General features: G+C 34.3%; 1 protein-coding gene across 1 annotated transcript in view; it reads right to left on the bottom strand.

Moving 5' to 3' along the window:
* The window catches only part of CLGN (calmegin), a 54,897-nt gene that overhangs the window by 13,238 nt on the left and 14,219 nt on the right, over window positions 1–27,440 (bottom strand). Inside the window, exons 2-8 of the mRNA XM_077755948.1 lie at window positions 24,839–24,991; window positions 22,433–22,506; window positions 21,686–21,744; window positions 17,202–17,343; window positions 13,353–13,434; window positions 11,766–11,958; window positions 8,236–8,425 (exon numbers count right to left, since the gene is read on the bottom strand). Of these exons, the coding sequence (XP_077612074.1) occupies window positions 8,236–8,425; window positions 11,766–11,958; window positions 13,353–13,434; window positions 17,202–17,343; window positions 21,686–21,744; window positions 22,433–22,506; window positions 24,839–24,982 (884 nt within the window). The 5' untranslated portion in view covers window positions 24,983–24,991. The remainder of the gene's footprint in view (window positions 1–8,235; window positions 8,426–11,765; window positions 11,959–13,352; window positions 13,435–17,201; window positions 17,344–21,685; window positions 21,745–22,432; window positions 22,507–24,838; window positions 24,992–27,440) is intronic.

The following is a 27,440-nucleotide window of genomic DNA, read 5'->3' as shown; positions in this document are numbered from 1 at the left end:
TTGTACGGAAGCCAATCTGACAATACATTATATTGAATTAAAAAAAGAAAAAAATAATTATCAGCCTGTAATGGTGAAAATATATTTCAAAAGTTAAGGTAAAATAAATTTTCAGATACTTAAAAGTTGAGAGGATTCAATGACAGCAGACATGCACCACAATATGTTGAGAGAATTTTATCAGGTGAAGGGAAAATAATAACAAATGAAAATGTGTATCTACCCAAAAGAAGAAGAGTATCGTAAGTGGTAACTATGTGGGTAAATAAAAGAACTTTTCTCCTAATAGCTGTCTAAAAATATACTGAGTGAAGAATAAATTTGTGACATCCATAGAATAGATAGACATAAATGTATGATAACAACACAAAGAATGGAAGAGAAAAATATAAGACCCTGGTAAGATTAACTTAGACATAAAGTGGTATAATATTAGTTGAGAGTAGACTGAAATATGTTAGAAATGCAAAACAATACACCACAGAGGAAAAGACAATATGCCGATAGGAAAGAAAGAATACAATATTAAAATAAAACAAAACAAAACAAAATAATTCAATCTAAAAGAAGTCAGGAAAAAATATTTTATAAAGTACCACAGAATATATGGGACAAACAGAAAACAAGTAGCAAGAAAACAAGTATGTTTATATCCAATCATATTAATAATTACATTAAATGAAGACAGTTTAAAACACTCCAATTAAGGGGCACCTGGGTGGCTTAGTCGGTTAAGCGTCCGACTTTCGCTTAGGTCATGATCTCGCGGTTCGTGGGTTCGAGCCCCGCATCGGGCTCTGTGCTGACAGCCAGCTCAGAGCCTGGAGCCTGTTTCAGTCTGTGACTCCCTCTCTCTCTGACCCTCCCCTGCTCACGCTGTCTCTCTCTCTCTCCTAGAAATAAAACATTTAAAAAAAAAAACTCCAATTAAAAGACAAGAGCCTACAAGGAAATAACTTTAAAAATAAAGGCATATACAGATTACAGGTAAACAATGGAAAATAATATTCAATGGAAATATGATTTAAAAGAAAACAGAAGTGTGTGTTGACTTAGTATGACTAAGGAGACATCAATACATGAGTATTATAAGAGCTTATAAAGAAAGATATTATTCTATAATAATAAAATGGTCAGTTCCTCAAGAGGTCATGAAATACTGCAAATAAACGTAGTGACAGATCTTTAAATACATGAAGCAAAACTAACAGAACTCAAAGGGGATACCAATCTATCATCATAAAGATTTTAACTCTTCTCTCAGTAAGAGAACATACTGAATACCAGTAAATATATAGAAGCTTTCAACCACCCTGATGTAACTGACATTTGTAAATTTTCTGACCATAAGATTAAAAATTTGGAGTCAAAATGAAAATTATATCTGGAAAATCCATAAATAATTGCCAATAAAGCAACACATTTAAAAGCACATGGATTAAAGAAAAAAATCACTAATGAAATTAGAAAATGGCATGAACTGAATGTTCTTGTGACATACATTTGTGAAACATAGTTAAAGCAGTATTTAGAGAAATTTACAGCTGCTTCTATCAGAAAAGATTTTCTAAATAAGGCCAAAAATAAATAAATAAAAGCAAACTAAGTCCAAAGTAAGAAGAAGGAAGTAAAAAACAAAATTTAACAAAGGTCAATAGATGGGATAAAAATAAAACAAAAGCCAGTTTTTCAAAAAGATAAATAAAAATTATAAATCTCTAGCTAGACACATCAAGAAAAAACACAAATTACCATATTAGAAATGAAAGAAGAGTTATCAGTATAGATCATTACAGACATTAATGATGATAAGAGATGCTGGCATAATTAGACATCCTTGTTTTTAAAAATTGATCTTGATTTAGATCTCACACTACATACCATTAACTTAGAACAGATTTTTAGTCAAAATTATTTGTCTGGAAAAAAAAGCAAATCTTTGTGACATTCATTTGAGCAAAGATTTCTTAGGCAAGCCAACCAAATCATGAAACATCAAAGACAAATATGAACAAACTAGACTTCATAAAAATTTAAAACTCTGTTCTCTATCAAGAAAATTAAGACCGGGCACCTGGGTGGCTCAGTCAGTTAAACATCCAACTCCTGGGTTTCGCTCAGGCCATGATCTCAGGTTCATGAGATGGAGCCCCTTGTTGGGCTTTGTGATGTCAGCATGGACCTATTTGGGATTCTCTCTCGGCCTCTCTCTCTTTGCCCCTTCCCCGCTTGTGTTCATTCTCTCTCAAAAATAAACATTTTTAAAAAGCAGTAATTAAAAAAAAAGATTATGGAATCCCCAGAGAGGAAATATTTGCGTACTATACATCTATATTGGCTATTCTGTAGAACCCCTAAATTTAGGGGCTTAAAATAATGTTTACTACTGCAGGTTCTGAATCTGGGCTCCCCTTAACTGGGTCCTCTGCTCAGAGTCTCCGACAGGTGGCAATCAAGGTATGGGCCAGGACTGCAGTTATCTCAGACTGAGGTAGGCAGCTTCTGAAATAGTTTCCAACGATCCCTCCTGCTACTCAGGCCCATGTGTGATCTTGTCTCCTTGAGTGTGGGTTGGACCTAATAACTTCATATTAATATGTAGAAATTACTGATGAGATGTTACTTCCACGATTAAGTTATAAAAGACCATATATTAGTTTCCTGAGGCCACTATAACAAAAGTATCGTGAACTACAGTCTTAAAAGGACAGACATGTGTTATCCCAGAACTCTGAAGACTAGAAATCCAAAACCAAACTTTGGCAGGGCCATGCTCTCTCTTCAGAGCCTTCAGGCTCTAGGGGAGGATCTTTCTTTGTCTCTCCTTTGCTTCTGGTGGTTGCTGGCAATCCTTGGCATTCCCTGGCTTAGAGGCGCATCACTTCAATTTCTGCCTCAGTTGTCACATGGTGTTCCCCCTGTGTATATCTGTCAAAATTTCCCTCTTCTAAGAACACCAGTTCTTTTTTGATTTAGGGACTGCTCTAATTCAGAATGACCTCCTCTTAGCTTGATTACATCTGCAAAGACCCTAATTTCAAATAAAGTCATAACCACGGGTTATGGGTAGACACGGATTTTTGGAGGACAGTGCTAACCTAATATCAACTGTGACTTCCATCTTCTCTGCACTCTCTTCCCCTTGTTCTTGGTTCCTTGAAGAGAGCTACTATATTGTGAGCTACTCTATGGAGAGGCCTAGATTGCAAGCAACCAAGACAGGACTCAGCAAGGAATTGAGGCTCTCAGTCCAACAATGACAATTCAGTCCCTTGAGAAACGGAATTCTGCCAAAACCCACTTGAGTGAGACTGAAGGTGGATCCACTCCCAGCTGAGCCTTTAGATGACTAGTCCTCAGTGACATCTTAATTGCACCCTGTGAGAAATCCAGAGCTGGAAGGCCCAGCTAAGCTGTTTGAAGATTCATGAATCACAGACACTGTGATAATGTTGTTTTAAGCTGCTAATTTTGGGGTAATTTGTTACCTAGCAATAGATAACTAATACAATTACTGTATCTAGAATATAAAGAACTTTCATAACTCAATATAAAAAATAATCCAATTAAAACATGGGCACAAAAACTAAAAAATATACTTTATCAAAGAAATTATATGAATGGCAAGTGAATGAAAAGTTGCTTGACATGATTAGTTACTAGGGAAATGCAAATAAAAACTATGTTAGGTATCACTACAAACCTTTTAGAAAAGTCAAATAAAAACAAAAACAAAGAACAGATAATATCAAAGGTCAAAAGGTACAAGCCTAAGATGAATAAGTTCTGGGGATGTAATATATACCATGGTGACTATAGTTAGAAATAATATATCATTTATTTGAAAGTTGCTCAGAGAGTAGATCTTAAAAGTTCTCATCAAACACACACACACACACACACACACACACACACACACACACACACTGTATAACTGTGTGGCAATGGATTTTAATTACACTTAATATGATAATCATTTTGCAATTTACACACATATCAAGGCATTATGTTATACAATGAAACTTATGTAATATTATATGTCAATTATATCTCAATTAAAAATAGATAATACCAAATGCTGTAAATGTTTAACATCTGTAACTCTTATTTAGTATTAGTGGGAATGCAAATGGGATACCCCTTTGGAAAATTTTGACAATTTCTTAGAAGTTTAAACATATACTTATTGTAGAATCCAACAATCCCACTCCTACGNCTCCTTGAGTGTGGGTTGGACCTAATAACTTCATATTAATATGTAGAAATTACTGATGAGATGTTACTTCCACGATTAAGTTATAAAAGACCATATATTAGTTTCCTGAGGCCACTATAACAAAAGTATCGTGAACTACAGTCTTAAAAGGACAGACATGTGTTATCCCAGAACTCTGAAGACTAGAAATCCAAAACCAAACTTTGGCAGGGCCATGCTCTCTCTTCAGAGCCTTCAGGCTCTAGGGGAGGATCTTTCTTTGTCTCTCCTTTGCTTCTGGTGGTTGCTGGCAATCCTTGGCATTCCCTGGCTTAGAGGCGCATCACTTCAATTTCTGCCTCAGTTGTCACATGGTGTTCCCCCTGTGTATATCTGTCAAAATTTCCCTCTTCTAAGAACACCAGTTCTTTTTTGATTTAGGGACTGCTCTAATTCAGAATGACCTCCTCTTAGCTTGATTACATCTGCAAAGACCCTAATTTCAAATAAAGTCATAACCACGGGTTATGGGTAGACACGGATTTTTGGAGGACAGTGCTAACCTAATATCAACTGTGACTTCCATCTTCTCTGCACTCTCTTCCCCTTGTTCTTGGTTCCTTGAAGAGAGCTACTATATTGTGAGCTACTCTATGGAGAGGCCTAGATTGCAAGCAACCAAGACAGGACTCAGCAAGGAATTGAGGCTCTCAGTCCAACAATGACAATTCAGTCCCTTGAGAAACGGAATTCTGCCAAAACCCACTTGAGTGAGACTGAAGGTGGATCCACTCCCAGCTGAGCCTTTAGATGACTAGTCCTCAGTGACATCTTAATTGCACCCTGTGAGAAATCCAGAGCTGGAAGGCCCAGCTAAGCTGTTTGAAGATTCATGAATCACAGACACTGTGATAATGTTGTTTTAAGCTGCTAATTTTGGGGTAATTTGTTACCTAGCAATAGATAACTAATACAATTACTGTATCTAGAATATAAAGAACTTTCATAACTCAATATAAAAAATAATCCAATTAAAACATGGGCACAAAAACTAAAAAATATACTTTATCAAAGAAATTATATGAATGGCAAGTGAATGAAAAGTTGCTTGACATGATTAGTTACTAGGGAAATGCAAATAAAAACTATGTTAGGTATCACTACAAACCTTTTAGAAAAGTCAAATAAAAACAAAAACAAAGAACAGATAATATCAAAGGTCAAAAGGTACAAGCCTAAGATGAATAAGTTCTGGGGATGTAATATATACCATGGTGACTATAGTTAGAAATAATATATCATTTATTTGAAAGTTGCTCAGAGAGTAGATCTTAAAAGTTCTCATCAAACACACACACACACACACACACACACACACACACACACACACACTGTATAACTGTGTGGCAATGGATTTTAATTACACTTAATATGATAATCATTTTGCAATTTACACACATATCAAGGCATTATGTTATACAATGAAACTTATGTAATATTATATGTCAATTATATCTCAATTAAAAATAGATAATACCAAATGCTGTAAATGTTTAACATCTGTAACTCTTATTTAGTATTAGTGGGAATGCAAATGGGATACCCCTTTGGAAAATTTTGACAATTTCTTAGAAGTTTAAACATATACTTATTGTAGAATCCAACAATCCCACTCCTACGTATTGACCAAGAAAAAGGAAAAACTATGTTCACACAAAGCCCTGTCCATAAATGTTTATAATAGCTTTATTCATAATTGCTCCACACTGGAACTGACCAAAATTTCCATCAATGTATGACTGTATAAACAAATTATGATAAATCCATACAAATCCCTAAAACAAAACTCACTAGTGATATAAGAAAAAATATGGATGAATTTCAAAAAGCATTATTCTAAGTGAAAGGAACAGAAACAAAAGCTATATAATGTAATTCCATTTTATAGGACATTCTGGAAAAAGCAAAGGTCTAAAAGACAGAAATCAGATCAGTGGTTGCAAGGGATAAGAGTGTGAGGAACTGATTACAATGGATATGAGGGGCCCTTTTTGGAATGATGGAAATATTCCATATCATGATTGTGGTAGTAGTTACATCATTGTGTATGTCTGTCAATATGCCCAGAACTGTGTATCTAGAATAAATGAATTAACCTATATGAAAATGACACTTTAATAAATCTGACAGGAAAATGCAATTAGAATCCAGAAAATATGGGGCGCCTGGGTGGCTCAGTCAGGTAAGCGTCCAACTTCAGCTCAGGTCATGATCTCACCATTCCCAAATTCAAGCTCCAGATCGAGGTCTGTGCTGACAGCTCAGAGCCTGGAGCCAGTTTTACATTTTGTGTCTCCCTCTCTCTCTGCTCTTCCCCCACTCACACTCTGTCTCTCTCTCAAAAATAAAGAAATATTTTTAAAAAATTAAGAATCCAGCAAATATAAAAAGGACAATTCCTGCTGACCAAGTGGACTGTAAGCTTAGCCTAATTATGAAAATCAACCAATATAATTCAGCATACTAAGAAAATAAAAGAAGGGCGCCTGGGTGGTTCAGTTGGTTCAGTGTCCGACTCTGATTTTGGCTCAGGTCATGATCTCACCATCGTGGGATGGAGCCCTCCATTGTGCTCCACGTGGAGCATGGTCCTGTTAAGATTTTCTCTTCCCCTCTCCCCCGCTTGCTCTTTCTCTCTAAAATAAAATTTTTAAAAAAATAAAAAAATAAAATTTGATTTAAAATTTAAATATGTTTTAAATTAAAAAAAAAAAAAAAGAGAAAACCTACATGGTCATCTCTACACATGCACAAAAGTACTTTACAAAATCCAACATCCAATCATGGAAAAAAACCAAAACTCTTAGTAAACTAAGAAAAGAACTTTTAAAAATCATACTTAGTGGGGCTCAGTCAGTGTCTGACTTCAGCTTAGGTCATAATCTTGAGGTTTGTGAGTTCAAGCCCTGTGTTGGGCTCTGTGCTGACAGCGCAGAGCCTGGAGCCTGCTTTGGATTCTGTGTGTGTGTGTCTCTCTCTCTGCCCCTCCCACTCACACTCTCTTCCTCTCTCTCAAAAATAAACATTAAAATCATACTTAGTATTTATACCTTTGTGTAGTTCTCTCTCAAATGTACCAGGCAGAATTAGTCTTGTGACAAACAATACAGCTGAAGTGATGACAGGTCACTTCTGAGATCAGGTTATAAAAAGACATAAGTTCTGTGGCTGTGCTTTCTCTCCCTCTGGGGTCACTCCCTCTGGGGTAGAGAGGACATCATCAGCCATGTCATGAGCGCACTAAGGAGTGGCCCAAGTGGCAAGGCCCTGAAACCTCCTGACAACAGCCACATTCGCCAATTAAAAAGCGAAGCAGATCTTCCAGTAGCCAGACCTTCAGATGAATGCCTGACTCCAGCCTCTGGAGAGCCTGAGCCAGAACCAGTCAGCTAGCCACTCCCAGATTCCGGACTCTTAGGAACTAGGAGAGTTAGAGTGAGCTAACAGTCATCTCTCACCATCTAAATGGGAACTCAGAAACTGAGTACATTTCTTTTAAGGAAAATATTCATAATCCTATAGAATGAAAACGACACAAATATTCAGCTAAGCAACCTAGTATGAATGAATCCTATATGGCTTTAGAAGATGCTGAATATAAGTGTATTGTAAAACCAGTAATCATTAACTGAAAAGACTATGTAATTTATGCACACACATACATGATAAAGATCAAACTAGGAATTAAAATTGAAGTGTTAGTGTCTTAGATTCATGTAACGCTCTCCACCCACAGCATTAGAAACATTAAAAAAATATTGAAAAAATACTAAAAAATATTAATTGAAATGAAAATTAAGATAATTAAAAGGCAAGAAAATACAAAGTCTATTTTAGAAAAGTATTTCACCCCAAATAGTCAAAATAAGTAATTTTGACACTAAAGGAGTATGTTTCACTGATTGTAAATTTCATTTATATGTAATATCTCATTACTGAATTACGCCAACTAATGCTTTGCTCCTGAATTCTTTGCTTACCAGTCTTCTGGTTTGACAGCAGAAAGATCAGGGATTTTTGCTCTTTCATCCCATTCATCAGGCTTTTTATCACTGGGATCTTCAATTTCTTTGGGAGGATTGATAGGAGGAACCACATCTTCTAGTAGACTTCCTTGGTTTACAACTACTTGGTCAATTAATACTTCAAATGTGTCATCTGGATTCATCACTAAAGACCAATTTAAATAAATAACACTTATAATGACTGATATTTCAAAGATAATCTTCGAAATAAAAATCTACCCTAAATTTCATGAGTAAAAATTTTTATCAACCAGAAATAGAGGAATTACAATCAAATATTAAATCAAAATGTGCTGAGATCACTAGGTAAAGTGCTTTCTAAAACCAAAGATAAAATTTTGTCTTAAGTAATAATTTAATAAGATGCTCCATTACTTCTCAAATGAAGAATATCCAATAGCTATCAGTTTGGGACTCACACAACCAGTCAGCTTCACTTTTTTATTATTACAGAATGCAACCCAATCCTCTTCAGTATTTTAAAAGAACTTTTTTGAAACTATCTCAAACTTCAAAAGTTGCAAGTACACTATAAAGAACTTTATTTTTACATGAACCACTTGAAATTAAGTTACTAACCTCATACGTATCATCCCTGAATGTTTTAATGTACATTTCCTATAAACAAGGACATTCTCCTATATAACTCCAATCTAGTCGCCAAAATCAGGAAATCCACACTGATGCATGATTACTATTTCCTAGAAAATTTTCAAGTTCACTGACATTTCAAATTCAATGATTCATACATTGTAGTGTAACATATCTTAAGGTTGATTGAAAATATTAAAGTTTACACTTATGTTTGTTTGGAGGTGAATGCTAGCTCTCTAAAAGTATCCAAGCTAGGGGCACCTGAATGGCTCAGTCGGTTAAGCATCTGACTCTTGATTTCAGCTCAGGTCATGATCTCATGACAGTTATGAGAGCAAGCCCAACATAGAGTCTGCTTAGGATTCTCTCTTCTCTGTCTGCCCCTCCCCATCTCTAAAACTAACTAACTAACTGACTAACTATCCAAGCCAAAATTTTCATTGTAATGATAAAAGTCCTCCTTCTGTAAACTTGGGGGGTGTGGTCACTGGGTAAATTTTAGATCTTTGGAAAGAACAATAGATGAAAATAAATTTCTAACATTTGCTTTCAATAAGCTAAAGAAGTAGGAGCTCTCAGCAAGTGTCAGGATCATCCTGACTTAATTAGTAAATAGGCTACCACATTCTGAAGAAAATAGTTCTGAAGCAAGAACAATCTCCAGTGGTTTCAGTAACAACAATGCCAAATCATTTTTATCAAAATCAAATACTGCAATTTATATACAAATTCAAATAATGAAAACACTATGTTTTCTCCCTTTTTTCTCCAATATTTCCTCTTCTATTGCAGCTGAGATTATAAAACTATATTACTACACATGGAAAAAATCAAGATTTAAGCAGAGCTAAGAGTAAGATCGTAAATGTAAAAAAGTACTAGAGTTTTTCCTAATTCAAAAAAGGAATTTTGGGACGCCTGGGTGACTCAGTCAGTTAAGCATCCGACTTCAGCTCAGCTCATGATCTCACGGTTTGTGGGTCTCATGGTTCGTGGGTTCAAGCCCCGTGTCGAGCTCTGTGCTGACAGCTAGCTCAGAGCCTGAAGCCTGCTTCTGATTCTGTGACTTCCTCTCTCTCTGACCCTCCCCTCCTCATGCCGCCTCTCTCTCTCTCTCAGAAATAAATATAACATTAAAAAAAAATTTTTAAATGGCATTTTCAAGAAAAATCTTGAAAAGAGTGTTCTGACTAAATTTTGCAACTGAAATTTTTAAAAATCACACCTAAAACAAAAAAGCATATGACAAATCCTAACATGTGAAAAGACACTTTTTGTCTAAAATTGTATTAAATATTTTAAATGAATTAACAATAAAAGGCATTGGATTTTATGCCTCTAAAGGTACTCTGTAAAGTTCTTAGAACAGCTACAAAGTAATGTCATAAAAAATAATGGTATTACAAGAAAAAAAAATTTTAAGTTTTTCAATATTCCTAGTATAGAAAAGTTTTTGTGTGTAGTAGTAAGAAAGCAAATGTTTAAGAGTCAGACTTGAATTTCAATTCTAGTCCTACTATTTACTTTTATTTCCTAGAACAAGTTACTTAACCTAAGTTAAGGTACAATAGAGAAAAACTGTTCATATCACATGATGGTTCTAAAGCAAGTATTTAGCACAGAGCATGGTATGTTATCAGGTGACTAATGACAATCAGTTCTTTTTTTTCTGGTCTTTCTATTTGCTTGCATAATTTGCCTAGTGGCCGCTATAATGATATACCTCCACTTTGAATCTCATTTTCTTTTAACATTTTAATATTGTAAACATTTTCCTTTGTTGCTAAACATTTTGATAGTTATCATTTTTATGTTGCATATGAAATTTCTACTGTAACATTTGGGTTGCTTTAAATTTACAGTACATTTTCACACATAGCTCATTTTCTTTCTTCTGGAATATTTTCCTCGGATAAATTCCTGAAAATGGAATTGTGGTTTCAAAACACATAATCCTCTTACAGTCTTTGATATATTATACCACATTGCTTTTCCCCAAATTTGTACAAAGTCTAATGAAATTCATTTGTTCTGTTCTAGTTATAACTTCTCATGACTTTTACTTTATGTTCCCCAAAACATCAGTTCCATTTTCCAATTTTAGAAAAAGCTCTTTGATATCAACACTGACATTAAAAAGAAAATTGGTCATTGCCTTGGCAGACAACCTCAATGTTTCCGCAACCGCAGTCTTTGGAAAAAAACCTGAAATACCTTAGTCTTGGATAGAGCTGTCCTTCAGATTCTGACACACTGTTATCTTAAGTAATCATGGATACATCAAAGCTCCATAACCATAGGTACTTGGGAAGAGGAGAAACAATTCCTTCTAATGTTCCTCCCACTCCATGTCTATGCAAACTCCTATTTACAAAGTAAAGCTAAGTATGTTAATGTAAAGGTTGTTCAATATTTTCCCTTTCCAAGTTTAAATATGTGCCACAACTACCATGAGGTAGAGTCTAACAACAATCACAACTGCTTGTACAGTCCAAGCTTCTTAGCTTGGCATCAAGGACTTCTTCCTTTTTAATCTTATTTTCCAGTTTTCTATTCTTACACTACCACTAATGTCACAGCACCTCAAATGTCTTTTTCTTCTCCTATCTTCCACGTTCTGTCTACATTTCAAGACTAGTTAATACATAATCTCTAAGTTTTCTCTGAGTCTCCAAACTGGAATTAATATTGCTTTTGAACTCTTAACTGTACCTCATCTGCACCTTCCGTGGCACTTTACTTTCTACCTGCACTATATGCATTATAATTATCCTAAAAAGATAAGCTCCTCAAGGGCAGGATACATATTTGTTTCTCCCAAATCCCTTGCCATGAAAATATCCGTAGTCAGCAAATATTTTTGAATGAATGAATTAATTAAAAGGATATACCAAGGGTATAAAGATGAGTCTTCCTGTCTGTAAAGAACTTTTTAAGGTCTACATCTGGAGGTTTGGCATGTTTCTCTTCAAAAACTCCAGTTTTGGGATGTTTATGTCTGAAGATAAAATGAAGTTTATAATCTTCTCCACATTTATCTGGTCCAAACATAATGGTATAGGATGTTTTATCATAAAAGTTTTCCTTCAAAGAGAGATGAGTGTTGGGATTAGTCCAGGATTATTTAATGAATTTTTCTATTCTATCCAATTGGGCAGGGGTTACAAAAATCTATTAAATGCGAATTCACCAAAGAATCATTTGACACAAGTGACAATAAAGGATGTGGAAAATCCAATTTTTACTTCAAAAATAGATTTTTAAAAAATGCACATACTACTTCCTGAAGATGTAGGAGAGATGCTGAAACCACCCTAGCAACAACATAATAAGCTTGAATTACTTTATTAATTAAATTAAATCTGCACTATTAATATTTTGTTCAGAAAATTTAAGCATAGAGGAAAGCATACTAATGACCTTAATGATTACTTATTCAAGAAGACACCAGAAAATGACCTTCCAGAGCACAGGGTAAAGACACAAAAACAGACACAGAGACATGCTCCCTATCTTACTACTAGTAATTTCTCTTTATCTGGCATGGCCTATTGGTTAAAAGCAGGGGATCTGTTGTCAGATAACAGGATGAAAATCCTACCACTGCCACTTAACCAACTGCATATGGCCCTGAGCAAATTTCTTAGTCTTACTATAGTCCTATTTCATCACCTCTCAAGTATAGAGATAATAATAGTACCTACCTTAAAGGTTTCCCTGAGGATTAACTGAGTTAATCAGGTAAAGTGCTGAGAAAAATACTTGGTACTTAATTTCATTATGTCATTACACCTTTGAGTGACAGTCACTTTCCAATACCCAAGAGCTTCAACATATACTACAAATGGACTCCCTTTTCCCTAATTCTAATAATATGTTTCAGAGCCTCTGCATAGCCATGCATTCTGACAAATATCACATTGATGCCTCATTTATCTTATGTCTGTTATATGCAGAAGCCCTGATACAGTCCGTTGTAGGAGAATGCTATAAGAAATGTTTCCAACCTTCAAAAATAGTTCCAATACACTTGCTTCATTATGAAAATATTTTTAACCTGGTTATTTTTGTGGACTTCCAACTCTTGAACTGACCTACCTTTTTTATTTGGTTCTTTGGCCTTTCCTTTTTACTGTTTTGCTCCATTATTTTACTTCCCTAAACAAACTTATGATTCTTAATTTGTAAAGAAAATAACTCCAAGCTGATCTTTCCATGACATTTATAAGCATCATGTTATTTTTTTACTTAGACACAGCAAACTATTATTTTGCTAAAGATTACAAAACTGATGCCATCAAGTAACATAGCTGCATATGAAACTGGAAGACACACTCTGAAAGCTATACAGACTCATGCTGGACAAAGATTTTTAAAGTTCTTTTCTATTTCAGTTAAAATAAAAATTGTTCTATTGATTGCTTCTTAAAAATATTATAAACTTTAATAAGGTTTTCTTAAACATTAAAATATCATACCAGATTCAAACCATCAGTGTCTGCTAGGAGTTTAATGTATGCACCTCCACAATCAATACCATCTTGAAAATTTACTTCATATCTAAATGAAGGGAAAAAGAATCATACTGCTGATAAATAAAAAATTACTAATTGCTCTTCAAACCGAATGTATTATTCTCAATTCATTTAAACATAAATGTTTTACATTACCAGAAAGCTCATATAAAGCATATCCACAATGTATAGGGAATAAGCAAAATGCTTTTTCTATGCACATTCTTAAAATACTAATAGAATGATTATAATCAACTATAGAAAAGCCAGCCAACTTGTTGAAATAATTTTTCCATCAAAACTGCTGCTTTAAGAATAAGATACTTTAAAACCAGAATAGGAAACTTCAAATTCAGCTAGGGTATACACTATACATTTTCTTAATAAACTAAAAGACAAAAATTATGAGGACCATAGCTGCAGCAATAGATTTCTAAGATCTTAGATACACAGATCACTAATTTGTATTGTAGTTCAACTTCATCTAGATGTTAACATAGTTCGTACATTTAATTAAATACTTTCACCAAAGAGATTTCATAATCTCAGTGAATAACCTAGAGTACTTCAGACCTTAATATCCAGGAAACAGAAAGACAACTGGAAGAATGAACTGACGTGAGAGCCTTTTCATGGATTTGCAACACCGTGTCATTTCTAGCAAAGGGTTTTTTTGTTTTTTGTTTTTAAGGAAATAGTCTTTTTTAGGCAAAGACATAGGCATATCGAGCAGTATTTAGGAGAGATTTTTGGTAAACTGATGAATTACATGTGAAATAATCAATGAAATAGCCCTCAGAGTGAAAAACAGTAAAAACCCAATGGCTGTGATCTGGCTTAATGAATTAAATGAAAAAGAAATGAGAATTAGAGAACAGGAACCAGTGATAATTTTAAGAAAGGACTGTAGTTTCAAATGTTTCTAAAAAATACTTTAGTGACCCCAAAGTAAAAAACAAAAAAGCATATAAAATTTTGACAGTTTGTAGACATTTTTTTAAAAATGTTTGTATTTATTTCTGAGAGAGAGAGACAGTGTGAGCAGGAGAGGGGCAGAGAGAGAGGGAGACAGAATCTGAAACAGGCTCTAGGCTCTGAGCTAGTTGCCAGCACAGAGCCCAACACAAGGCTCAAACCCACAAACTGCAAGATCATGCCTTGAGCCCAAGTCGGATGCTTAACTGACTGAGCCACCCAGGCACCCCAAAATTTTGACAGTTTGAATGCAATTAGTGTATATATTTTGCACTGAAAAGAACAAAGGGCATACAGTAAAATTTTAAGTGACTGTCTCTGAATTGCCAGATTATGGTGATCTTTCCCCCGCTACTTTCTACTCTGCTTTGTTTCTCAAGACTACAACAGTGGTTACAAGCATGTAATTTGGAGCCAAAAGACCTGAAATTGATTCCCAATTCTGCCACTTACTCTAGGGACACCTAGGAAAGGCAAGTTACTCAAGCTCGGAGACCTCAAAGGCCACTGATGATTAAATAATACATGCACAGCAATGGCCAGATGTCCAAAATGTTAGCTTCTGTTATGACCAGAAGAAAGGATCTGTTTTGTTCTTTTTCATTTTTTTAATAAGGGACAATTTGTTTTCCTCAAACCTTGTCAATATTTTTATTTTAAGCAGTAGCTGACAAATTTTTTTCTCATGGAACATGTTTTTAAAGACTATAAAGTAAAAGAAATGGTGCATGGTGTGAATAAAAGGTAAATATTAACAATTTAAGTAAAATAAAATAAAAAGATAGTTTTATTATAGGTGATCTAAGGACAAAGGGTTCTGTGAGAAAAAACTGAAAAAAAGAGAAAAAAACTTAAAAAAAGACAATTTTGTAAAGTGTCTCTATAAATATGACATAGTTTTGTTGTTGTATTATGCCTAGACCCAATCGTTATGTCTATTTCTTACACTACAGACTTTCAGAGTTTCCAAATCATTAACTTGTGCCGAGTATAAATATTTCACAATGGATTAGAGGTAAGTGAAATGTGTATCATAGAGCTTGACTGCTATTATTCTTTAATCAGAGGAAAAATGAGGATGTATTAGAGTATATGGTAACCCTATTCTTTTTAGAGTATCATTTCCCATACTGTCTTATGAAACAGTAATTATTGTTACTGGGAAAGAATTCTGTGGTCACATATGTCTGGAAAACACAGTATTAAAGTTAGAAACAGGTTTTTGCATGTAGAAGTTCTCAAACACTTTACTGGGCAAGCAAATATACTTCCTTACGTCTAAACTTCGGATATTCTTAGTTTCTAAAACTTATATGACCACATAATGCATATTAACATGTACACAATTTGGGAAAAGCAGATTTTGAGTAAAGTTATATTATAAATCCATAGTGTTTATAGTGGTTAATATAAAATTTCTTTATTTGTCCATTTCATTTTATCAATATTAAAAGAAGATATTCACTCTCCTTCAAATTGTTTTCAAGCATATATATCAAAGACAGCTATTCAATTCTTCTTGGCCTCCTCTACCTTTTTGAGGATATAATTTCATAATTTAATAATTCTTCTAGACTTATTATCTAATCTTTGCTTCTACTTTTGCTTACTTGCTTAGTGGTGATTTATACTTTCTGAAAATACTAAATTTGATTCATTTTACTATGAAAATATTCAACTTTATATTATTTCCCTTGATCTTTTCATTTAAAGCCACATGGGTCAAAATAGAAAGTGATATTATATTCACCTAAGTTTCAACAGAATAGGATTACTTTCAAACTTTAAGAAGAAAGAAAAACCAAACCTTGAATAATGACAAAAAATAATCAAGCTCAAATATTAGTTCCAATAAACTAACTGTAAAAGTCTTTTTAATTTAAAATAATAGTCATATACTCTTTGACATTATTTAAAAATTTAAATTTATTGACATGACAATGCAACTAAGTCACGGCAAAACAAGTGAAAAATTAAGCCAATTATACCAAATGCCATATTTTAAAAAATTTCTAAAACACAAAATGGCATTTTAGTTATACTATGTGGAAACATGTTTAACAAAATGTTAAGAAAGATACTGAAGGGGTTCTAGAGTGATACACTTCACAGTTAATGACACTTCTCTGTGTTGTAATTAACTTTGGGTAGCCAAATCTTCTAACATAAGGTAGAAAATAACATCTATACATTTCCTTTTCTTTGTTTTTAATTTGAATTATTGGCTTTGTAATTGTATTCGTATAAGCGGATTTTGTTTTGCATCAGTTTTATATAGGTGAAACTTAAGGAATTTATACCTGATTTTATGACAGTGTACATGTAAGCAACATCATAATAAAACTAGCTTCTGTCACACGTGGGGGAGTGAAGGATTGTGAAAACATGTGCCCTTTAAAAGGGGTCTGTGCTTGGAAGACACTGATCTATATATGTGTATCCTTTTTAAAATAAGTTTGTTTCCTTTGAATCTTATCACTGGTTTAGCAGCAACATTTATGGTTCTCTTCTGAATATACTGAGATTAATATCTTAATAGCAAGTAATTTTAAGGAAAGAGGTAAAATAAAAATGATGATTTTAGTATGTATTATACGGCCAATGGTGGCAGAATTTTTTATATTATAGTATATATTATATAACTTTTAAATTAACCTTCCTTTTACTCAAAACCTCAGAGTGGCTGTATATGCCTTATGTATGTAAGTAAGTGAAAATGAAAATGAAATCTGGATTTTTATACCCATTTTATACCCATTATAGCTATATTCAGAAGCCAAATTATACAGAACTGACATAAATTTCAGAAAAAGTACTGGAAAACATAATAAAACTTACTGAACAATCAAAGGCTTATCAGCAAAAATGAAGGGTTTTGCTAATATCGCAGATATTGCATGATGCTTTGCTCTAGATTTCAATACCAGCCCTCTGTCACCAGGTACTCGATTTTCTTTCAATTCTTCTATTTCCCATCTTCCTAAAATATAAAGCAAAGCAAATTAAACGAAAACCAAAAACAATGACTTATTAATTATTTATCAGCAGTGACCAATAAGATTTTTTTTATGAAGGCTGATTTGTGAAAAGTAAAACAAAATTTTAAAACAGGAAATAATATCTGCAATTGTATGCATGCCTGCTCTTTTTTCTCTTATTAGAGAATGGTTTCATTTTCTTAGCTAAAATTGGATTGTATTTCTGGCTTTTTAATCAAAGAAATTACAAAATGTAGTTTGTATCATGGATCTAGCAACACCATATTTTTAAAATGATAGATTTTATTTTTTTGTTTATTTATTTTGAGAGAGACAGAGACAGCACAAGAGGGGCAGGAGCAGAGAGAGAGACAGAGACAGAGACAGAGAGAGACAGAGAGAGAATCCTAAGCAGGCTCTGCACTGTCAGCACAGAGCCTGACAAAGGGCTCGAACTCACAGACTATGAGATCATGATCTGAGTTGAAACCAAGAGTCAGACGGACGTTTAACTGCAGGCACCCCTAAAATGATATATATTTTTAAATTTTTGTAACGTTTTTTATTTATTATTGAGAGACAAAGAGAGATGGAGTGTGAGCAGTGTCAGCAAGAGAGAGAGACACAGAATCTGAAGGAGGCTCCAGGCTCTGAGCTGTCAGCACAGAGCCCAACGCGGGGCTCAAACTCACAAACTATGAGATCATGACCTGAGCTAAAGTCAGACACTTAACTGACTGAGCCTCCTGGGCGCCCCTAAAATGATATATTTTAAACTTACATATAGATAAAGAATATTCTTAACACAAAATACAAAGTTTGCATCAGTCATTTGGAAATATATGATATTCATCAGCTGCTTTCCTAACTTTGCAAAAGTTACTGTGGGATTTAAATTTTATTTTGAAAACTGTATGCCCAATGAACAAAAATTAAGGTCACTGTTCTCAGGCTAGGCCAATTAGCTCTCAGAACTTTTGGCCAAGAAAGTAGCAAGCGCTGGATAAGCACTGAGCTGTAAAATGGCAAAGTTGCGTTTGCTTTTCTCCGGTCTGGAATTTTCCATGTTTAATGTCAGACAGCTCCTGGAATTAGATTAGCTACTACAAATGTTGTAAAGTTCCATGGGCTGCCCATAGCCCCAAAGTTGCATGTTAGACTATCTCCTTTTTTCTTCTTAACATAAAAAATAATCAACTTCTATTAACTTGTATAAAATGTTCTAACTTTGAAAAGTATAGGTACTGCCAATTCAAATTAAAATCAATTTAGCAAAAACTAGCTATTTTCAAGCATTATACCAACTTGAAATATTTATTAACAGGCACTTATGAATCATAAGTGCTCTTTATATTACTTGTTTTCCTTTCTAAAAAAATGCAAGAACCTGAACAATCATAAATCAGAGAGAAGTATTTTTTTGGTCTGTCACTATGCAGAATTTACTGAGTTTTACAAAATCCATTTTTAAAACTTCACAGGTTTCTTTTCCTTTTCTCTCCCTAATTTGGTTATACTATACCTCTCTAAATAAGATTAATTCATTTGATATTTCTTCTCTCACACTGATGATAAACTGTATTATCCCTACTAAATTGTTTCACAAAAACCAAGGTTTTAAGATATAAAAACTTCATTTTTAGGATTTTCAGGATATTTATAGCAAACAATTTTTTAAACTAGTTGTTCTTTTTTTTTTTTTGCAATTATGCACATATATTTATCAGCTATGAAAAAGGTACCATCTAGCACATTAATTTTAGAAAACGTGTGACAGGCTAATTATTGCCCAAAGACATGAGGTTTTCTAATTCATAACTTTCTATTAATTGATCATTTAGCCAAATTCTACTACATTTAGCCAAATTCTACAACTCCAGTGAATATATATTCTGATAATAAATAAAATTTTAAAAGGAGTTCAGACCGTTTAAGGGGCACCTGGGTGGGTCAGTTAAGTGTCAGAGTCTTGATTTTGGCTCAGGTCATGATCTCATAATTCGGTTCCTGCGTGGGATTCTCTCTCTCCCTCCCAGCTCATGCAGGGGCATGCACCCTCTCTGTCTCTCTCAAAATAAACAATTAAACATTTTTTCTTAAAAAGGAATTCCAGTTTTACACCCTGAAAGTTGGTCACTTAAAGAACTGGTATTTATTAAACATTTATATGTTTATTAATAACTTAATCTGAAAAATGTAAATATGTCTACTCCAAATGCAAACTATGCAAACTACATCCCAGCATGTTTCACAGATTTTCTTACTCCTGAAAAGCTCAGAATGAGCTTTATTCAAGTGGCACTTGACAGAAGCTGTCATTAACTACTATGAAAAATAAATTCTCCTGCAAAGGAATATAATATTAATCTCAATTAACCATTTTTTAATGTTTATTTTTGAGAGAGAGAGAGCATAAGCAGGGCAGGGGTGGGCAGGGGAGACACAGAATCCAAAACAGGCACCAGGCTCCAAGCGTCAGCACAGGGTTCATCATGGGGCTTGAACCCACGGACCCGGGATCATGACCTGAACTGAAGTTGGATGCTTAAGCAACTAGATGACTCAACTAACCATTTTATAAACAATGCCACTACAATCAATATCGAAAATACCACTTTCACGATCTGGAACTTTGATTCCATATTTTTCAAAGTTGCTTTCAAGACACTGATAAAAGTTATTAAAAAACTATAAAAAATATGTGAGAAAATTATTTTCATGGATATTTATGTTTAACGAGACTACAGACCAATCTTCAGTGCTAAGAAGTCGGCTGTTTTTGGTTGGTTGTTTTGCTTCCTTGTTTGATTTTAATTTTAAACTGAAGAAAAAACTCATTTGAACATTAAAAGCCACTTTTGTCCAGCAAGAAACAGAGATTTAAGCTCACTTGTAAGACAGAGCATATCTTAATTTTAGGAAACTAAAATACAAATGTGAAACAATTATCTACCCAAAGCTCTTGAAAAAACTGTAAAGTAGTCTAAATATAGCTGTTTTTAAGATTTTTTTTTTTTTTGAGTAATCTCTATACTCAACATAGGGCTCAAACATATAGCCCTGAGATCAAGAGTTGTGTGCTCCTCCGAATGAGCCAGCCAGGTATCCTTAAACCTAGGTGTTTTAGGTCAAGCATTCTGTTTTATAATGTGTCTTTCTGGGCATATTTTAGGTCGTGTTACACATCTGCAGACTTCCTGCTGCTTTGGGTGAAATTATTCTTTTCTCTAAATAGATTCAGACTGAATGTAGTATTGCTTGATCTGTGCATATCGTAGAGTTCTTTTTGGAGAATATAAGCACATAAAAACCCAGAAGAGTTCCTAGGATGGAGAACACTGCGAAGACAGACATGCAGGCATGATTTTCATCTCACATTACAACAAAATATGAAAAGGAATTAGACAGGTAACATCCTACACATGCTATTATCTGTTTCCTTACTGTTCTCATGTAACTGCCTATTGGAGTCTGAGTGTGAGGTCACACCCATAAGGGTGTGAGGGAAAGAGAATTCCCACTATCAGTCACCTTGAGAAGAGGCTGATCTTGCTTTAGGATACACCCAAGGAAGAGGCTGATTTTAGATGAGAAGGAAGAAGAAATTCTTTTCTTGTACTTCAAAAAGGTCCTATTAGGGAAGAAAAGATGACCCCTGCATATAGGACATTTTTTTTCTATGCCTAAGCTTGAAGATGAAAGTAGACATAAGGCCCAGAGACATGGGCTCCAGGAGTAGCCACATAACGTAGCTCTCATAAATTATCCTCCGTTTCGCACTTGCTAGGAGAATCTTTTTAATTTTTTAATGTTTATTTATTTTTGAGAGAGACAGACACAAAGCGTGAGTAGGGGTGGGGATAAGAGAGAGGGAGACACAGAATCTGAAGCAGGCTCCAGGCTGTAAGCTGCCAGCACGCGGGGCTCAAACCCACAAACCATGGGATCGTGACCTGGGCCAAAGTCGGATGGTCAACTGACTGAGCCACCCAGGTGCCACAAGGAGAATCTTGCCCTAACTTACAACCTGATCTAGGTGTGCCTATGCTGGAGATGAAACAACACAAAACAGCAGTAGCCTGAGAAATACTGCTGCAGGAAATGCAGTGACTAACTGCAGTGGAGTGAAAAGTTAACTCTTTCGAGTTAGGAAACTAGATGGTGGCTTAAGGAGGGATCACCCAGAGACCTCCAGAAATATCAGAAAGGAGACAAAAGGCTAAACATTCTATTGTGAAGCATGATGGAGCCCCAGACCTCAAATATATATTTAATAGAAATACAATCTTAAAAGGTAGTGAACTCTGGATCATACTGGTTATATTTAATATTTAAATATTTTACCATCATATATAGAAATATCTGCATCTGTATCATCTTTCTTAGCTTTTGATAAGACCCACCTATAAAGACAAAAGCAAATACATATCATTAAAAAAAGTAAAGTAAAATAAAAGTAAAGTAAAGCCAGCAATTCAGACACGATACATATTAGAAACACAGTAAGACATTACCTAACAGTCACCTCTCATTAAAAACTAAATGCTTAGAGGCTAAATGATGGATGCTCATACATAAGCTTGCAAGGCTAGAGTCCAACCACATTTGGAATCCACAATTTACTAGCTGTATGATCACACATCAGATAAACTAAGCCTCAATTTCCTCACCTGTAAGGTGATAAAGATATGGAGATAAAGATAGTACTTACCTACCTACTTGGGACAGTGTCTGGCATATAAGAATCAATAAAAAGTAGCATTTACTTTTTTAGCAATATTTAGGATGGACCAATAACTTGAATTTGTCATCTGAAGTTAGATCATTAATTATCTGTCCTTAGGAATGAAGAAATGCTATAAATTTTTACTTTATATTTGTAATTCACTTGCATATTTTCTTTGTATAAATGAATAACTCTTCAAGTTAAACATTTCTATCAATAACAAAAGTGATACTGGTTTACAAGTGCAAGTAAAATACCTTAACATTTTTTATAATTCTGTAGTAGATGCAATTTTCATAGGCCAATAACTTCAACACAGCTAATTAAATTAAGAAAAAAATACATTCTCTTGAATGAATACTCACCCAGCCAACCTTCCACTATCAAAAGTTTCCGTAAAATATACTTCTCCTATAGGTTGAGGTGTCTTATATTTAATCTAGAAAATAGATATTTTAAAATCTAAAGTTATTCATCTTTACAAATATTTTAATTAAATAACCTCACTAGTTAAGATGTGCAGTATGTAATGCACATCTAGGTAAAATAGATAAAAGGTGATATGACCTCAAAACTTTGTACCCTAGTGTGATAAGAGATAAGGGAATATAAGAGGCACAATGATCAGGAAATATGCTGTAAATGCAAATAGAGTATACACTGAGTCCTTCTAACACAGGAAGGATGGGAAAAAGTTCTATTAGAGAAAGCCTCATGACATATCTGACATGGTCTTGAAAGGATTCTAGCAGCTGACAACATGTGAGAATATAAATCATTAGAGACAGAGGAAATAGCATGGTCTAATGCATATTACATGAAAAATTTAGTAAGCATGCAGACTAGTTTAATATCAACTCTTAAATTTCACTGTTATGTGATAGAGGCTGAGGATACCGTTTTAAGTGATTAGGAATCCAGAAAAGAAAGATTCGATAGAGAAAGCACTGTAAAAGCAATTATCTGCAAAGAGTGGTTTCAAGTGCTTTATAAGTGTTAGCTGCTATGATGATGATAGTGATACTGGTGGTAGTTATATGGTGGCTTTTTTAATCCTCATAATACTTCTATGAGCAAAATGCTATTATTGCACCCATTTTACATATGATGACACTGTGCGAGAGAGGCCAAGTAACTTGCCCACTGTTACACAGTTAGATAGTTATGGGACATGATATGAACTAAGGCTGTTTGGCTCTAGATGCTTTTACATGTAACCATTATGCTGCATAGAACATATCAGCAAAACAGTTTAAAAGATTAGAAATAATTGACAAATTATAAAAAGGTAATTTGAATCGATGATGAATCAATAAAATTTTGCCTAAAGTAATAGATCTGGGACCTTTCTGAATCAAGCTCTGTGATTTTATCTATATGATTATGAGATTTCTTTTTTCAGACTTGAGAGAGAAAGAAAGAGCACGAGAAGGTTAGGGGCATAGAGAGAGGGGGACACAGAATCTGAAGCAGGCTTCAGACTCCAAGCTATCAGCACAGAGCCTGACAGGAGGCTTGAACTCACAGACATGAGATCATGACCTGAGCCAAGTTGGATGCCCAACCAATTGAGCCGCCCAGGTGCCCCTGAAATTGCTAATTTTTCATGAAGTTTACTGAATTACAACTTTATTGTTCCCTATATTTTTAAGGACTGGCAAAATAGACAATGGTACCATAAGACTTCTTTCTATTAGACCCACTCTTTAAATCATCAGAAGTTTGTATTGCCCTTTATTTATACTTTACTGTGTTTAGATTACTTATGCTACGTGCTTATAGCTATAAAACTGGAAGGATCAGAAATTTTCTTTCCCATTTCCTACCATTTTTTCAACTATCACCAAGTATAGTTAAAATGGTAGGTATCTCTCAATTCATTTGAAGTCTTAACCTCAAAGACCCTTGTAGTAGTTATATCTAAATCAATCATCAGCACTTTGGTTACTTATTTTCTGTGGATCGCAGAAGTAGGTTTTAAAAGAAATGTACTTGTGGAGTTTAAAATTTAACAAGAGAAAGAATATTCACCTGAAATAGCTAAACACTTTCATTTGCAAATAAAAAACTCTAAAAGTAAGTGAGGTGAAGTCTATAACAACTATATATTATGGTCCTTGGCCCTTTAAGCAGTTGTTAGCACAATATAATTGATGCATTCTTACCATCAAAAATATTTCTGAAAATTTTTTCTGATTGTCCCAATTTTCTGGATTGTCAAGATACACAAAAATCTCTGCAAGGGTTTTCAGACTTCTGTTAGTCACCACCTCAAAACATACCTTAACAATGATGAGCCAGAAACATAGGTAAGCCTTATTAAATGCCTACCTCATTACTACCTCCCTTTCTAATTATTCCTATTTAGCATTTTCTTTCCTCAGAGGAATAAGAAAAACTACTTAATTTCTACAACTGCAAATTATACTATCTTACCTTTCATCTGAAGAGGGCCAGCAGTGTCAGAAATAAGACCGAAAACCTTTATCTCAGATAGAGGTGCTCAGTCCTCTTTAGCCAGTGACAAATTCTTATTTTGATAATAAAACCTTCTGCATATTTATTTAGTAATAAAACTGTGCTAGGTTCAATGCACAGATTTCTGTAATATGTGGGCATTCTACAACATGGCAAGAAGTAGCTGGAAAAAAGCAGTGTTTTTCTACTTATTTAGAAAATGACTACTATTAGAACTGAAATGAATCTTAGAGGTCACTCTCCTATGTTTTCTGTAAAGGAATAATTTACAACTCATTTTGCAATAACGTTACCTCTGAGGAGAGTTCACCTTCATTAACATCAATTTCTTCTGAATTTTCATCAAAATCTTCCATCTCAACACCATCATCCATAAATTCTGCATTAACTGAGATGAACAGAAGGCCCAAATATAGCCAAAACCTTTGGAAATGCATACCTATTACCTGTGAAATTAAGAGTTATCAGTGAAAATAAAAGTTGTGAGAAATATGGAAATGCACTTACAAAGACATAGTTTCTCTTTAATGCCTCCTTTATTCTAGAATGGTTTCATTAATGAAGGTGTTTAAATTATACTTTGAATAAATAAAAACATAAACTTCAAATACCACAGGACACAGATTCTATAGCTACACACCTGCCTCTAAAAGCAAAGAACCAAGAGCACAAAACCTAAATATATAATCAACAGTTATTGCCAAACTCGAATAGTATGTGGGCCCCTTTAAAAGAAAGAAAAGGTGGGGGCACATGGGTGGCTCAGCAGGTTAAATGTCTGATTCTTGATTTTGGCTCCTATCATGATCTCAAGGTTTGTGAGATCAAGCCCTACATTGGGCTCTGTGATGACAGCATGGAGCCTGCTTGGGATTCTCTCTCTGCCCCTCCCCTGCTTTCTCTCTCTCTCTCTCTCTCTCTCTCAATAATAAACATTTTAAAAAAAGAAAAGAAGATCATGATTCTCAAATTTTTTATTACAATCTTGCTTAAGTATATATAAACACACTACTGAAGTTTCATAATTATGAAAACAATGTATGTTTACATATTAACACCAAAAAACTAAAGAAAAATAATTTTATCACAATTTAATGTAACAGTCTTTTACTGAATCAAATCATAGCTAAAGACAAATAAATATGGACTTACTGGAATCAGGCTGACTGTACTGGATAAAAGTGTAATTTATCATAATATTTTGGTGACTCAATAATCTGTTTCTCTATTTAAATACTGCAAAATGTCTGTTCCTTATTATAACATTACTTGAGTAGAAACCAAATATAATTTGGCTGCCTCTTGGCAGAAATACATGATTTGCATCTCTTGCTCTATTCCCACTAATATCTTAAAATTCAAGTTTTATTTTTTGGTGCCAATGGCCTTTCAAACACAAAGTAAACATGGATACTGAACTAGTGTGGCAGTCCTTGGTTATAAGGTGGTCAGTGATCCAGATGATCCATAGTACAGTTCTATTACTTTTTTTCCCCAAAGTTACCATCAACATGAAAAATTTTTTTAAAGTAAATTCTTAGAACTCTTAGATGTTCCAGAACATTTCTGTAGACCTACATTGGTCTGTGTTAGAAACACTGGTATGAGATTAGCAATTCACACCCACTAGAATGGCTATAATCAAAAAGAGACAATAACAACTGCTGACAGGATGTGAAAAAATTGGTACCTTTATATATTGTTGGTAGGAACATATAATGATGTAAGTTTTGAAAAACAGTATGTCAGTTTTTAAAATGTTAAAAATAGAATTACCCTATAACCTAGCAATTCCACTACTAAGTATCTGCCCAAGAGAAATGAAAACAGATATCTACACAAAAACTTAAACATGGATGCCTAAAGAAACATTTTCATGATAGCCAAAAAGTAAAAGCAACCCAAATATCCATCAACTAATGGTTAGACAACATATGGGCTATCTATACAATAAAATATTACTTAGCAATAAAACCAAATAGAATACTGATATGTTCAAGATAGATGAATCTCAAAAAACATGATGAATGAAATAAGCTAGTACTAAAAGACTCCATATTGTATGATCCCACTGAAAAGAAATAGAGAAATTTATAGAAACAGAAAATAGATTCAGTGAGTACCCAGCGAAAGGAATAGGAATAAAAGATTAAGGGATGTAAGGTTTTTTGGGGGTAATGAAAATGTTCTAAAATTGGATATGGTAATGGTTATAGAACTCTGTAAGTATATTAAAACCCACTGACTTTCACACATTAAACAAGTGAACTTGAAAGTGCAAATACTGTAATAATAAAGCTATTTTTAGAAAAGAAGTATCAGGGGTGCCTGGGTGGCTCAGTTGGTTAAGCATCTGACTTCGGCTCAGGTCATGATCTCGCAGTTCGTGGGTTCGAGCCCCGTGTCGGGCTCTGTGCTGACTGCCAGCCCAGAGCCTGGAGCCTGTTTCAGAGTCTGTGACTTCCTCTCTCTCTGACCCTCCCCTGCTCACGCTGTCTCTCTCTCTCTCCTAGAAATAAATAAAACATTAAAAAAAAAAGAAATATCAGATTATATAAAGCTTTTCCCCATATAGTTAGCCCAACTGATTATAACCATTCTTTTTTTTTTTTTTAATCCCCATCCCCTATAACTCCCATCTACCCATCCACCTTCCCTCTGGTAACCATCTGTTTGTTCTCTATAGTTAAGAGTCTGTTTCTTGGTTTGTCTCTTTTTCCCTATTCTTTTGTTTTGTTTCTTAAATTCCACATATGAGTGAGATCACATGGTATTTGTGTTTCTCTGATTGCCTTATTTCATTCAGCATAACACTCTCTTGTTCTATCAGTCCATCAGTGGAAACTTGGGCTGCTTCCATGATTTGGCTACATCCCATGAATTAGTGTTTTTGTG

This window comes from Crocuta crocuta, unplaced genomic scaffold (genome assembly GCF_008692635.1).
Source record: "Crocuta crocuta isolate KB4526 unplaced genomic scaffold, BGI_CrCroc_1.0 scaffold112, whole genome shotgun sequence".
Classification (NCBI taxonomy): domain Eukaryota; kingdom Metazoa; phylum Chordata; class Mammalia; order Carnivora; family Hyaenidae; genus Crocuta; species Crocuta crocuta.
This window is presented reverse-complemented; position numbering and strand designations above follow the sequence as displayed.